At 43.6% G+C, this 12,622-nt stretch overlaps 1 protein-coding gene across 10 annotated transcripts in view; it reads right to left on the reverse strand.

The window, feature by feature from the left end:
• rgs20 (regulator of G protein signaling 20) overlaps positions 1 to 12,622 on the reverse strand; it is a 306,524-nt gene that overhangs the window by 24,073 nt on the left and 269,829 nt on the right. For all 10 annotated transcript variants that reach the window (XM_087986395.1, XM_087986394.1, XM_087986396.1 and 7 more), the window contains one exon: positions 11,298 to 11,532. In XM_087986395.1, the coding sequence (XP_087842521.1) occupies positions 11,298 to 11,532 (235 nt within the window). The remainder of the gene's footprint in view (positions 1 to 11,297; positions 11,533 to 12,622) is intronic.

Here is a 12,622-nt window from a genome sequence, read left to right on the forward strand (position 1 = left end):
TTAGGCTGGATTGGCTAGGACTTTTTCACTGGCATATAGGAGCTTGAGGGGTTTACAAAGTCTTGAGGGGCATAGATAAGTTGAATAGCAAATTTAGTTGAATTAAGTCTTTTCCTTGGGTGGGGGAGTTCAAAACAATGGGGCATATTTTTAAGGTGAGAGGAGAAAGCTTTGAAAAAGTATGAAGAGCAACATTTTTACGCAGAGAGTATTCCATATGAGGAATGAACTGCCAAAGGAAGTGATAGATGCAGGTACGAGTACAGCATTTAAAAGACATTTGGATAAATCATGAATAGGAAAGATTTAGAGGGATATGGGCCAAACATATGCAAGTGGGACTAATCTGGTTTGGGTCACCATGACCGAATTGGACCAAAAGGTCTATTTCCATGTGTACGACTATAACTGGCCCTCATACTGTGGTCCTGCATCATAAACCTGGAGGAAATGGCACAAGGAGTTACACTTGATTATTGCTTTGTGATCAGGAACATGGAGATGTTGTGGGCAGGGCAGTAGAGATGAGAGTCATGCTATTTCCTGCAGACCGCCAAAGGAGGCCATGCCACCAGGCATATGTAGTGTGGATACAGATGATGACTTGGGTCGGTGCTATGTCCTGAGTTAAATTAAATGCACAGCAGTGTAGAAAGAAGGTTAATGACCTTCTGTGTTCTGCAAGAATAAGTGCCATCATCATGTTTCTGCTATCTCCTTTTCACAGAAACACCACTCACATTAACACTGCCACTGTACAATGGTTGGTAGCCGACAAACAATTTCAACCCATATTTGCTGCTCCTTACAGTTTCTTAGCTCCACAGAAACTACTTCCACAAGTTGATTTTCTGGTTTAAGATCTTGTCTTAGTTTATTGATATCATTCTTTGCTACCAGCACTGTCCTGCCTTTTTCTCATTTTCTCCTATCCTACCTAAATTTCAAATACTCCTGAACATTAAAACTTCGTTACTCTACAATCACAGCTGCATAATGGCAATGAGGTCATACTTGTTTACTTCTATTTGTATCATGAATTAATCTACCTTGTTAAGAATGCTGCATGAGATAGATTGCTTTAATTCTGTCTTTATGAGTTTCATATCCTCTTGACAAGTCTACTGGCACACTGCTTTTAACTGTATCTAGTCTCTTTTCTACACTGTTCCTACTATATCTAAGTTCTTAACAACTTTCTTTCCTGTATCATGGTGCCATGCTTCAGTTGCTCATCTGTCTTGTAGTCCTTGCTTTCATCTATATAGGCTGCAAGAAACTAGAATCTAATTGCAAAACTCGAGGCTCCTCCGCTTCAGTGTTCTTGATCCCCATTCTTGCTTCACTTGCAGTCACACCTTCCCTACCCTGACCACTGACCAAATCAGATCACACTCTTAAGAGTTTTGTCTATCTCCTGGAACATGGTCTGGATAATGTTGTCCTTCCAAAATTGGTCATTGTGTCTGCACCTCAGTCCCCAGCTCATTTATTCTGAACTCAAGTTTCTGCAGATGTACAACATTACTAGAAAAGTTACAGCAGGTTCATAATTGGCAAATGCATATAAATGTTTAGCTACCATTATTCAGCAGACTGTGCAAATTCAAAGGGTATCATGGAAATCAAAATAATTAATTGGTTCGATAATTTTTGGGACTCAGGCTCAAACATGTAAATATATCAATGGATACATTTCCAATCACACCTGGCTGTGTTGTCCATCCTGTTTACTTTGATCTATCTCACCATCTTCAGGGTTGAATTTGCTCACTGGAAGAACAAACTCATCCAGAAACTAACAATGGACTCTATGCTCCTACAGATGGAGCCAAGAAATTAATAAAGTTGGACTGTGTGCCATGCAAATTCTATGTAAATTGTTGCTCAGTATGAATTTTACTCCATTGACTGCTGCTATTCACCAAAGATGCTTGAGGGCAAGTGTGCAAAGCACTGACAACAGCTTGCATTCTTATTATTTCAATAACCATTCCACTAAACTGATTGAAATTCTTCAGTTAAGATCAATAGAAAAACCTCACCAGAAAATCTAACAAGTTTTATGACTTTAGGCAAAATTTAATAACCACAAAATGAAGTCTTGCAATTCCTAAAATTACCCAAAATTTGAAAGATAAATGAAAAAAATACTGACCAGTTGAAAAAAATTACTTGATTTCCTGTGACATCACACAGTGATTTTCATAGAATGGGGTTGGTCTATGCTGGAGCCAAGGATCAGGTAGTGATGAATTATTGTTTATTGTCTATTGTAAATAGGGTTATCGCTTACTTGTAGTTATAGAGTCATAGAGTCATAGAGATGTACAGCATGGAAACAGACCCTTCAGTCTAACCTGTCCATGTTGACCAGATATCCCAACCCAATCTAGTCCCACCTGCCAGCACCCAGCCCATATCTCTCCAAACCCTTCCTATTCATATACCCATCCAAATGCCTCTTAAATGGTGCAATTGTACAAGCCTCCACCACATCCTCTGGCAGCTCATTCCATACACGTATCACTCTCTGTGTGAAAAAGTTGCCACGTAGGTCTCTTTTATGTCTTTCCCCTCGCACCTTAAACCTAAACCCTCTATTTCTGGACTCCCCGACCCCAGGGAAAAGACTTTGCCTATTTACCCTATCCATGCCCCTCATAATTTTGTAAACCCCTGTAAGGTCACCCCTCAGCCTTCGATGCTCCAGGGAAAACAGCCCCAGCCTATTCAGCCTCTCCCTATAGCTCAAATCCTCCAACCGTGGCAACATCCTTGTAAATCTTTTCTGAACCCTTTCAAGTTTCACAACATCTTTTCGGTAGGAAGGAGACCAGAATTGCATACAATATTCCAACAGTGGCCTAACTAATGTCCTGTACAGCTACAACATGACCTCTCAACTCCTGTACTCAATACTCTGACCAATAAAGGAAAGCATACCAAATGCCTTCTTCACTATCCTATCTATCTGCGACTCCACTTTCAAGGAGCTATGAACCTGCATTCCAAGGTCTCTTTGTTCAGCAACACTCCCTAGGATCTTACCATTAAGTGTACAAGTCCTGCTCTGATTTGCTTTCCCAAAATACAGCACCTCGCATTTATCTGAATTAAACTCCATCTACCACTTCTCAGCCCATTGGCCCCTCTGGTCCAGATCCTGTTGTAATCTGAGGTAACCCTCTTCGCTGTTGACTACACCTCCAATTTTGGTGTAACTGTATCTCTTATGCTCGCATCCAAATCATTTATGTAAATGACAAAGAGTAGAGGACCCAGCACTGATCCTTGTGGCACTCCACTGGTCACAGGCCTCCAGCCTAAAAAACAACTCTCCACCACTCTGTCTTCTACCTTTGAGCCAGTTCTGTATCCAAATGGCTCGCTCTCCCTGTATTCCGTGAGATCTAACCTTGCTAATCAGTCTCCAATGGGGAATCTTGTTGAACGCCTCACTGAAGTCCATATAGATCTCATCTACCAGTCTGCCCTCATCAATCCTCTTTGTTACTTCCTCAAAAAACTCAATCAAGTTTGTGAGACATGATTTCCCACGCACAAAGCCATGTTGACTGTCCCTAATCAGTATTGCCTTTCCAAACATCCTGTCCCTCAGGTTTCCCACCATCGACGTCAGGTTCACTGGTCTATAGTTCCCTGGCTTGTCCTTACCACCCTTCTTAAACAGTGGCACCACATTAGCCAAACTCCAGTCTTCCGGCACCTCACCTGTGACTATCAATGATACAAATATTTCAGCAAGAGGCCCAACAATCACTCCTCTAGCTGCCCACAGAGTTCTAGGGTACACCTGATCAAGTCCTGGGGATTTATCCATCTTTACCCCTTTCAAGACATCCATTTCTTCCGCCTCTGTAATATGGACATTTTTCAAGATGTCACCATCTATTTCTATACAGTCTATATCTTCCATATCCTTTTCCATAGTAAATACTGATGCAGAATACTCGTTTAGTATCTCCCCCATTTTCTGTGGCTCCACACAAAGGCCACCTTGCTGATCTTTGAGGGGCCCTATTCTCTCCCTAGTTACCCTTTTGTTCTTTATGTATTTGCAAAATCTGTTCGGATTCTCCTTAATTCTACTTGCCAATGCTATCTTATGTCCCCTTTTTGCCCTCCTGATTTCCCTCTTAAGTATACTCCTACTTCCTTTATACTCTTCTAAGGATTAACTTGATCTATCCTTTCTATACCTTACATATGCTTCCTTCTTTTACTTAATCAAACTCTCAATTTCTTTAGTCATCTGGCATTCCTTATACCTACCAGCCGTTCCTTTCACCCGAACAGGAATATACTTTCTCTGGATTCTCGTTATCTCATTTCTGAAGGCTTCCCATTTTCCAACAGTCCCTATACCTGCGAACATCTGCCTCCAATCAGCTTTCGAAAGTTCTTGTCTAATACTGTCAAAGTTGGCCTTTCTCCAATTTAGAACTTCAACTTTTAGATCTGGTCTATCCTTTTCCATCATTATTTTAAACCAAATAGAATTATGATCGCTGGCCCCAAAGTGCTCCCCCACTAACACCTCAGTCACCTGCCCTGCCTTATTTCCCAAAGTAAGTCAAGTTTTGCACCTTCTCTGGTAGGTACATCCACATACTGAATCAGAAAATTGTCTTATACACACTTAACAAAATTCCTCTCCATCTAAACCCTTAACACTATGGCAGTCCCAGTCTATGTTTGGAAAGTTAAAATCCTCTACTATAACCACCCTATTACTCTTACAGATAGCTGAGATTAGGGGGTCTATAACACAATCCCAATAAGGTTATCATCCCTTTCTTATTTCTCAGTTCCACCCAAATAACTTCCCTGGATGTATTTCCGGGAATATCCTCCCTCAGCACAGCTGTAATGCTATCCCTTATCAAAAATGCCACTCTCCCTCCTCTCTTTCCTCCCTTTCTATCCTTCCTGTAGCATTTGTATCCTGGAACATTAAGCTGCCAGTCCGGCCCATCCCTGAGCCATGTTTCTGTAATTGCTATGATACCCCAGTCCCATGTTCCTAACCGTGCCCTGAGTTCATCTGCCCTCCCTGGAAGGCCCCTTGCATTGAAATAAATGCAGTTTAATTTATTTGTCCTACCTTGTCCCCGCCTGCCCAGACTGTTTGACTCGCTTCTGTTCTCAACTGTACCAGTCTCAGATTGATCTCTTTGCTTACTATCCACCCCCCCGCCACCTTACTAGTTTAAATCCTCCCGAGCTGCTCTAGCAAATTTTCCTGCTAGTATATTGGTCCCCTTCCAATTTAGGTACAATCCGTCCTTCTTGTATGGGTCACTTCGACCCCAAAAGAGATTCCAATGATCCAAAAATGTGAATCCTTCTCTCATACACCATGCTCCTCAGCCATGCATTCATCTGCTCTATCCTCCTATTCCTGCCTTCACTAGCTCGTAGCACCGGGAGTAATCCAGATATTAGATTAGATTAGATTAGATTAGATTAGTGTGGAAACAGGCTGTTCGGCCCAACAAGTCCACACCAACCCGCTGAAGCGCAACATAGAACATAGAACATAGAACAATACAGCACAGAACAGGCCCTTCGGCCCACGATGTTGTGCCGAACTTCTAACCTAGATTAAGTACCCATCCATGTACCTATCCAAATGGCGCTTAAAGGTCGCCAATGATTCTCACTCTACCACTCCCAAGGGCAGCGCATTCCATGCCCCCACCACTCTCTGGGTAAAGAACCCACCCCTGACATCTCCCCTATACCTTCCACCCTTCACCTTAAATTTATGTCCCCTTGTAACACTCTGTTGTACCCGGGGAAAAAGTTTCTGACTGTCTACTCTATCTATTCCTCTGATCATCTTATAAACCTCTATCAAGTCACCCCTCATCCTTCGCCGTTCCAACGAGAAAAGGCCGAGAACTCTCAACCTATCCTCGTACGACTTCCTCTCCATTCCAGGCAACATCCTGGTAAATCTTCTCTGCACCCTCTCCAAAGCTTCCACATCTTTCCTAAAGTGAGGCGACCAGAACTGCACACAGTACTCCAACTGTGGCCTAACCAAAGTCCTGTACAGCTGCAACATCACTTCACGACTCTTGAATTCAATCCCTCTGCTAATGAACGATAATACTCCATAGGCCTTCTTACAAACTCTATCCACCTGAGTGGCAACCTTCAAAGATCTATGTACATAGACCCCAAGATCCCTCTGTTCCTCCACCTGACTAAGAACCCTACCATTAACCCTGTATTCCGCATTCTTATTTGTTCTTCCAAAATGGACAACCTCACACTTGGCAGGGTTGAACTCCATCTGCCACTCCTCAGCCCAGCTCTGCATCATATCTAAGTCCCTCTGCAGCCGACAACAGCCCTCCTCACTGTCCACAACTCCACCTATCTTCGTATCATCTGCAAATTTACTGACCCACCCTTCGACTCCCTCATCTAAGTCATTAATAAAAATTACAAACAGCAGAGGACCCAGAACTGATCCCCGCGGAACTCCACTTGTAACTGGGCTCCAGGCTGAATATTTACCATCTACCACCACTCTCTGCCTTCGACCGGTTAGCCAGTTCCTCCACTCCCGGCACCTTCCCCTGCAACCGCAGGAGGTGCAAGACTTGCGCCCACACCTCCCCTCTCACCTCCCTCCAAGGCCCCAAAGCCTTGAACCCCGCCCCTCCAACCGCCACCAGGACAGAACCCCACTGGTCCTCACCTACCACCCCACTAACCTCCATGTACAGCGCATCATCCGCGGTCATTTCCGCCACCTCCAAACGGACCCCACCACCAAGGATATATTTCCCTCCCCTCCCCTATCAGCATTCCGTAAAGACCACTCCCTCCGTGACTCCCTCGTCAGATCCACACCCCCCACCAACCCAACCTCCACTCCCGGCACCTTCCCCTGCAACCGCAGGAGGTGCAAGACTTGCGCCCACACCTCCCCTCTCACCTCCCTCCAAGGCCCCAAAGGAAACTTCCATATCCGCCACAGATTCACCTGTACCTCCACACATATCATCTATTGCATCCTCTGTACCCGATGTGGCCTCCTCTATATTGGGGAGACAGGCCGCCTACTTGCGGAGCGTTTCAGAGAACACCTCTGGGACACCCGGACCAACCAACCCAACCACACTGTAGCTCAACATTTCAATTCCCCCTCCCACTCCACCAAGGATATGCAGATCTTTGGACTCCTCCATCGTCAGACCACAGTGAAACGACGGTTGGAGGAAGAACGCCTCATCTTCCGGCTAGGAACCCTCCAACCACAAGGGATGAACTCGGATTTCACCAGTTTCCTCATTTCCCCTCCCCCCAGCCTGTCTCAGTCAAATCCATCAAATTCAGCACCGCCTCCCTAACCTGCAATCTTCTTCCCGACCTCTCCGCCCCCACCCCAATCTGTCCTATCACCCTCACCTTGACCTTTTTCCACCTATCACATTTCCGACGCCCCTCCCCCAAGTCCCTCCTCCCTATCTTTTATCTTAGCCTGCTGGACAAACTTTCCTCATTCCTGAAGAAGGGCTAATGCCCGAAACATCGATTCTCCTGTTCCCTAGATGTTGCCTGACCTGCTGCGCTTCTCCAGCAACACATTTCCATCTCTAGCCAGTTTTCTATCCAATTGGCCAAATTTCCCTCTATCCCATGCCTCCTGACTTTCCGCATAAGCCTACCATGGGGAACCTTATCAAATGCCTTACTAAAATCCATGTACACTACATCCACTGCTCTACCCTCATCCACATGCTTGGTCACCTCCTCGAAGAATTCAATAAGACTTGTGAGGCAAGACCTACCCTTCACAAATCCGTGCTGGCTGTCCCTAATCAAGCAGTGTCTTTCCAGGTACTCATAAATCCTATCCCTCAGTACCCTTTCCATTACTTTGCCTACCACAGAAGTAAGACTAACAGGCCTGTAATTCCCGGGGTTATCCCTATTCCCTTTTTTGAACAGGGGCACAACATTCGCTACTCTCCAGTCCCCTGGTACCACCCCCGTTGCCAGTGAAGACGAGAAGATCATTGCCAACGGTACTGTAATTTCCTCTCTTGCTTCCCACATAATCCTAGGATATATCCCGTCAGGCCCGGGGGACTTGTCTATCCTCAAGTTGTTCAAAATGTCCAACACATCTTCCTTCCTAACAGGTATCTCTTCTGGCTTACCAGTCCATTTCACACTCTCCTCTTCTACAATACGGTCCCTCTCGTTCGTAAATACCGAAGAGAAGTACTTGTTCAAGACCTCTCCTATCTCTTCCGACTCAATACGCAGTCTCCCACTACTGTCCTTGATCGGACCTACCCTCGTTCTCGTCATTCTCAGGTTTCTCACATACGCATAAAATGCCTTGGGGTTATCCTTGATCCTATCCGCCAACGATTTTTAATGCCATCTCTTAGCTCTCCTAATCCCTTTCTTCAGGTCCCTTCTGGCTATCCTGTATCCCTCCACTGCTCTGTCTGAATCCTGTTTCCTCAACCTTATGTAAGCCTCCTTCTTCCTCTTTACCAGACATTCAACCTCTCTCGTCAACCAAGGCTCCCTCACACGACCATTTCTTTCCTGCCTGATAGGTACATACATATCATGGACACGTCGTATCTGCTCTTTGAAAAAGTTCCACATTTCCACCACATCCTTCCCTGACAGCCTATGCTCCCAACGTATGCTCCTCAAATCCTGCCTTACAGCATCGTAATTTCCCTTCCCCCAATTATAAAATCTACCTTGTTGTGCGCACCTATCTCTCTCCATAACCAAGGTGAAAGTCACAGAATTGTGGTCACCATCACCAAAATGTTCACCCACTAACAAGCCCACCACTTGTCCCGGTTCATTACCGAGTACCAAATCTAATATGGCCTCCCCTCTGGTTGGACAATCTACATACTGCGTTAGAAAAGCTTCCTGGACACACTGCACAAACACCGCCCCATCCAATCTACTTGATCTAAAGAGCTTCCAATCAATATTTGGGAAGTTGAAGTCGCCCATGACTACGACCCTGTGGCTTCTGCACCTTTCCAAAACCCACCCATACACCAACATTTATCCCTTCACCTAAGGCTACGGGCAATTTAGCATGGCCAATTCACCTACCCTGCACATCTTTAGACTGTGGGAGGAAACCGGAGCACCCGGAGGAAACCCACGCAGACACGGGGAGAATGTGCAAACTCCACACAGTCAGTCACCTGAGGTGGGAATTGAACCCGGGTCTCTGGCGCTGTGAGGCAGCAGTGCTAACCACTGTGCCACCGTGCCGCCCCCATGTAAAAAATGTAATGTAATGTAAAAAAAATGTAATGTAATGTAATGTAAAAATTGTAAAATGTAATGTAAAAATGTAAATGTAGTGTAATATTACTACTCTAGAGGACTCCTTTTTAAATTTCTGCCTAACTCTCTGTAATCTCCCTTCAGAATCTCAACCTTTTCCCATCCTATGCCTTTGGTTCCAATGTGGACAGTGACCTCTTGCTGGCCCCTCTCCCTTTGAGAACATTCTGCACCCTCTCTGAGGCATCCTTGATCCTGGCACCAGGGAAGCAACACACCATTCTGTTTTTCGCTGCTGGCCACCGAAATGTCTGTCTGTACCTCGGACTACAGAATCCCCTGAAACAATTGATCTCTTGGAACCCGACGTACCCCTCGTTGCATTAGAGCCAGTCTCAATACCAGAAACTTGGCTGTTTGTGCTACGTTCCCCTGAGAATCCATCACCCCACTGCATTTTCCAAAATAGCATACCTGTTTGAAATGAATATATCCACAAACAAATCCTGCATTAGCTGCCTACCTCTCTTACCCCTCCTGGAGTTAACCCATCTGTGTGACTGTATCTGAGACTTTCCCCTCTTCTTATAACTGCCATCTATCACATACTGTTGCTGTTGCAAATTTCTCATTGCTTCTAACTGTCTCTCTAACCAAGCCCTTTGATCTGATAAGATTCGCAGCCTACAGCATTTATGACAGATATAATCCGCAGTAACCCTTAAACTCTCTTTAAACTCCCACATCTGGCAAGAAGTACATATCACTCTATTAAAAATCAGTTTTGCTCCTTCACAATCTACAGACCCAGAAAATAACACTGTCTTATTCCTCTACAAACACTGTCCCAGGTTAAATTAATAGTTATGGCTTATATTTTAAGTTTAATCAAGAGACATATGTCCAAAAAACATATCATCCAGAAAGAACCCACTCTACTCCCTACTGCAGATTCTCTATGGGCCACACTTAAAAACTACGACTAACTTAGCTAATTCTGTGCCGTGAACTTCGCCCAACAGTTCCTCCAAGATCAGTTGTGAATTTCACTGTTTGTTAATTTTCCCAGATGCACTCCGATGTCCAGTGACACATGAATTCAAACAGCAAAGGCAGTAACTGTGCAGGTTCTCTGTCTCTCTCTCTCCTGCACTGTCCTCACCATGTGCTTCCTTTGTCTCCCTTTTAAAACTGCTGTTGTTTTGACTTTTTATTTTCCAAAGTTCCACAACAATGCAGTAGCATAAAAAACAGTAATTGCTGCTCCTGGAATTCGAGGAAATCACCTCCAACACCTAAAATACCTCAAAAAAAGGAGCAGCTGTTACAGCCAGAAATTTAGTCGTGTCTGTTGGATTGTGTTTTCAATGTATGATCATCCACATTATTTTGCTCTACAGTTAAAAGGCAATTCTATTGATGACCTATATTGCTGCAATGCTCCAAACCTCATCTGTCCCTCGACTTATCCTACCCTTTCCAGCTGTAATGCACTTCTCATAGAATCTCTACAGTATAGAAAGAGGTCATTTGAACACCAAGTCTGCACTGACACTCCAAAAAGCTTCTCACCCAGACCCACCCCTCCACACATTTCTTACTTACCATGGCTAATCCACCTAACCTACATATCCCTGACAATTTAGCATGGTCAATCCATCTAACCTGCATATCCTTGAATTGGAAACCAAATCACCTGGTGGAAATCCATGCAGACACAGGAAGAATGTGCAAACTCCACATAAACAATCACCAAAAGCTGGAAGCGAACTTGTGTCCCTGGCTCTGTGAGACAACAGTGCTAACCACTGTGCCACTGTGCTACCTACTTTTCTCGAGGAAAAAGGAGTTTTATTGCATTATAAAGGCAACGAATGTTTTAATGATGGAACTAGACATTTTGAATAGGACTGGGTACTTTTATTGCTATATTTTGTTCAATAATCCCAAAATTTTTTATTGCACAATAAACTCACCTCTTTAGGTGAAAGGATGGATATATAATCCTCATATATTAATTTTGCTTTCTCCTCAACAAGATTTTTGTTGACTTCCTTCTTTAGGTCCTCACAGGCTAGCCAGAACAGCATATTCTCCTCACTGTATTCTGTTCGTAAAAATTCCCGGAATGCATTTCTTCCAGCAGGGCTCTTCATTAACTTGTCAAAAGACTGACCCCAGGACTGTACTTCTTCAAGTGTTGGCTTTGAGCTGCATCAGCAAAAATCACAAGTTAAGGGAGACATTGGTTACCTTAAGAACACTTCAAATGAGAATGAAAGTCAAAGAAAATGATTTCAATAAAAAGATTCACAAATTAGAATAACAGTTAAAAGCATAAACAATGTCAACAAAATTTAATTTTACTGAATTAACACAATGTCAAGTCAAGGACAATATAGATTTTAGTCTATAATTCCAACCTTTTCCAGCTCTGGAATTTCTTCTTTAAATTTCTGCGCATCTTTACTTTCATGCTTTACAATACATTTTCAACACCTGTCTTAATGTATTCTTATTTGGTTCAGTGTCCAATGTTATGTAATAATGCTCCTGTGAAAGGCCTGGTAATGTACATCAGAGTACACTAATCAGGCCTTGGACTGAGGATATATTAGAATAGATGGCGCAACTAGAAATATATAAACTGGACTTCATATCTATTATGAAGACATGGTTACAGGGTAACCCAGACTGGGAGCTCAATATCTAAGGAATTTGTTCTTTTGGACATTTGGCAAAAAGGAAAAGGAGGTGGGGTAGCTTTGTTAATAAAAGATTGTTCAGTGCGTTGGTTAGTGGTGATATGCATGCAATAAATTGTGATGTGGAATCTGTTTGGGTGCAAACAAGGAATGGAAAGGGAAAGACGTCATGGGTGGTAGTCATTTATAGCTCCCTGAAGAGTTGTCCCACAATGGGACAAAATATATATCGGGAAATAATGGATGTATCTAAGAAGGGCACAACAATTGACAACTCTACAGTTGCTTTTGACAGATATACTTGAAATGTTTAACACTTGATTTTGGCAAGTCTATTGTCAGTTGCATTAGTTGGAATATAGAATTTAAACAATAAAAGTGTCTTTCCTCATACTTTTAATCATGTGTGGATTGGTATTGGCAAAAATCAGCACTTCCCAAATTCTTTTCCATTTTTGAAAATTGCAGTGATCTGAGAAAAAGTAGAGGGAGGTGTGGAAACTTGTGAGAGGGAGGTGTGGAAACTCTCATTCGTTTGGCCGAACTGGTCCTCACCCTTAACAATTTCTCCTTTGAATCCTCCCACTTCCTCCAGA

This window comes from Chiloscyllium plagiosum, unplaced genomic scaffold (genome assembly GCF_037043375.1).
Source record: "Chiloscyllium plagiosum isolate Xiang-an unplaced genomic scaffold, Cpla_swu_hap1 HiC_scaffold_4, whole genome shotgun sequence".
Lineage (NCBI taxonomy): Eukaryota > Metazoa > Chordata > Chondrichthyes > Orectolobiformes > Hemiscylliidae > Chiloscyllium > Chiloscyllium plagiosum.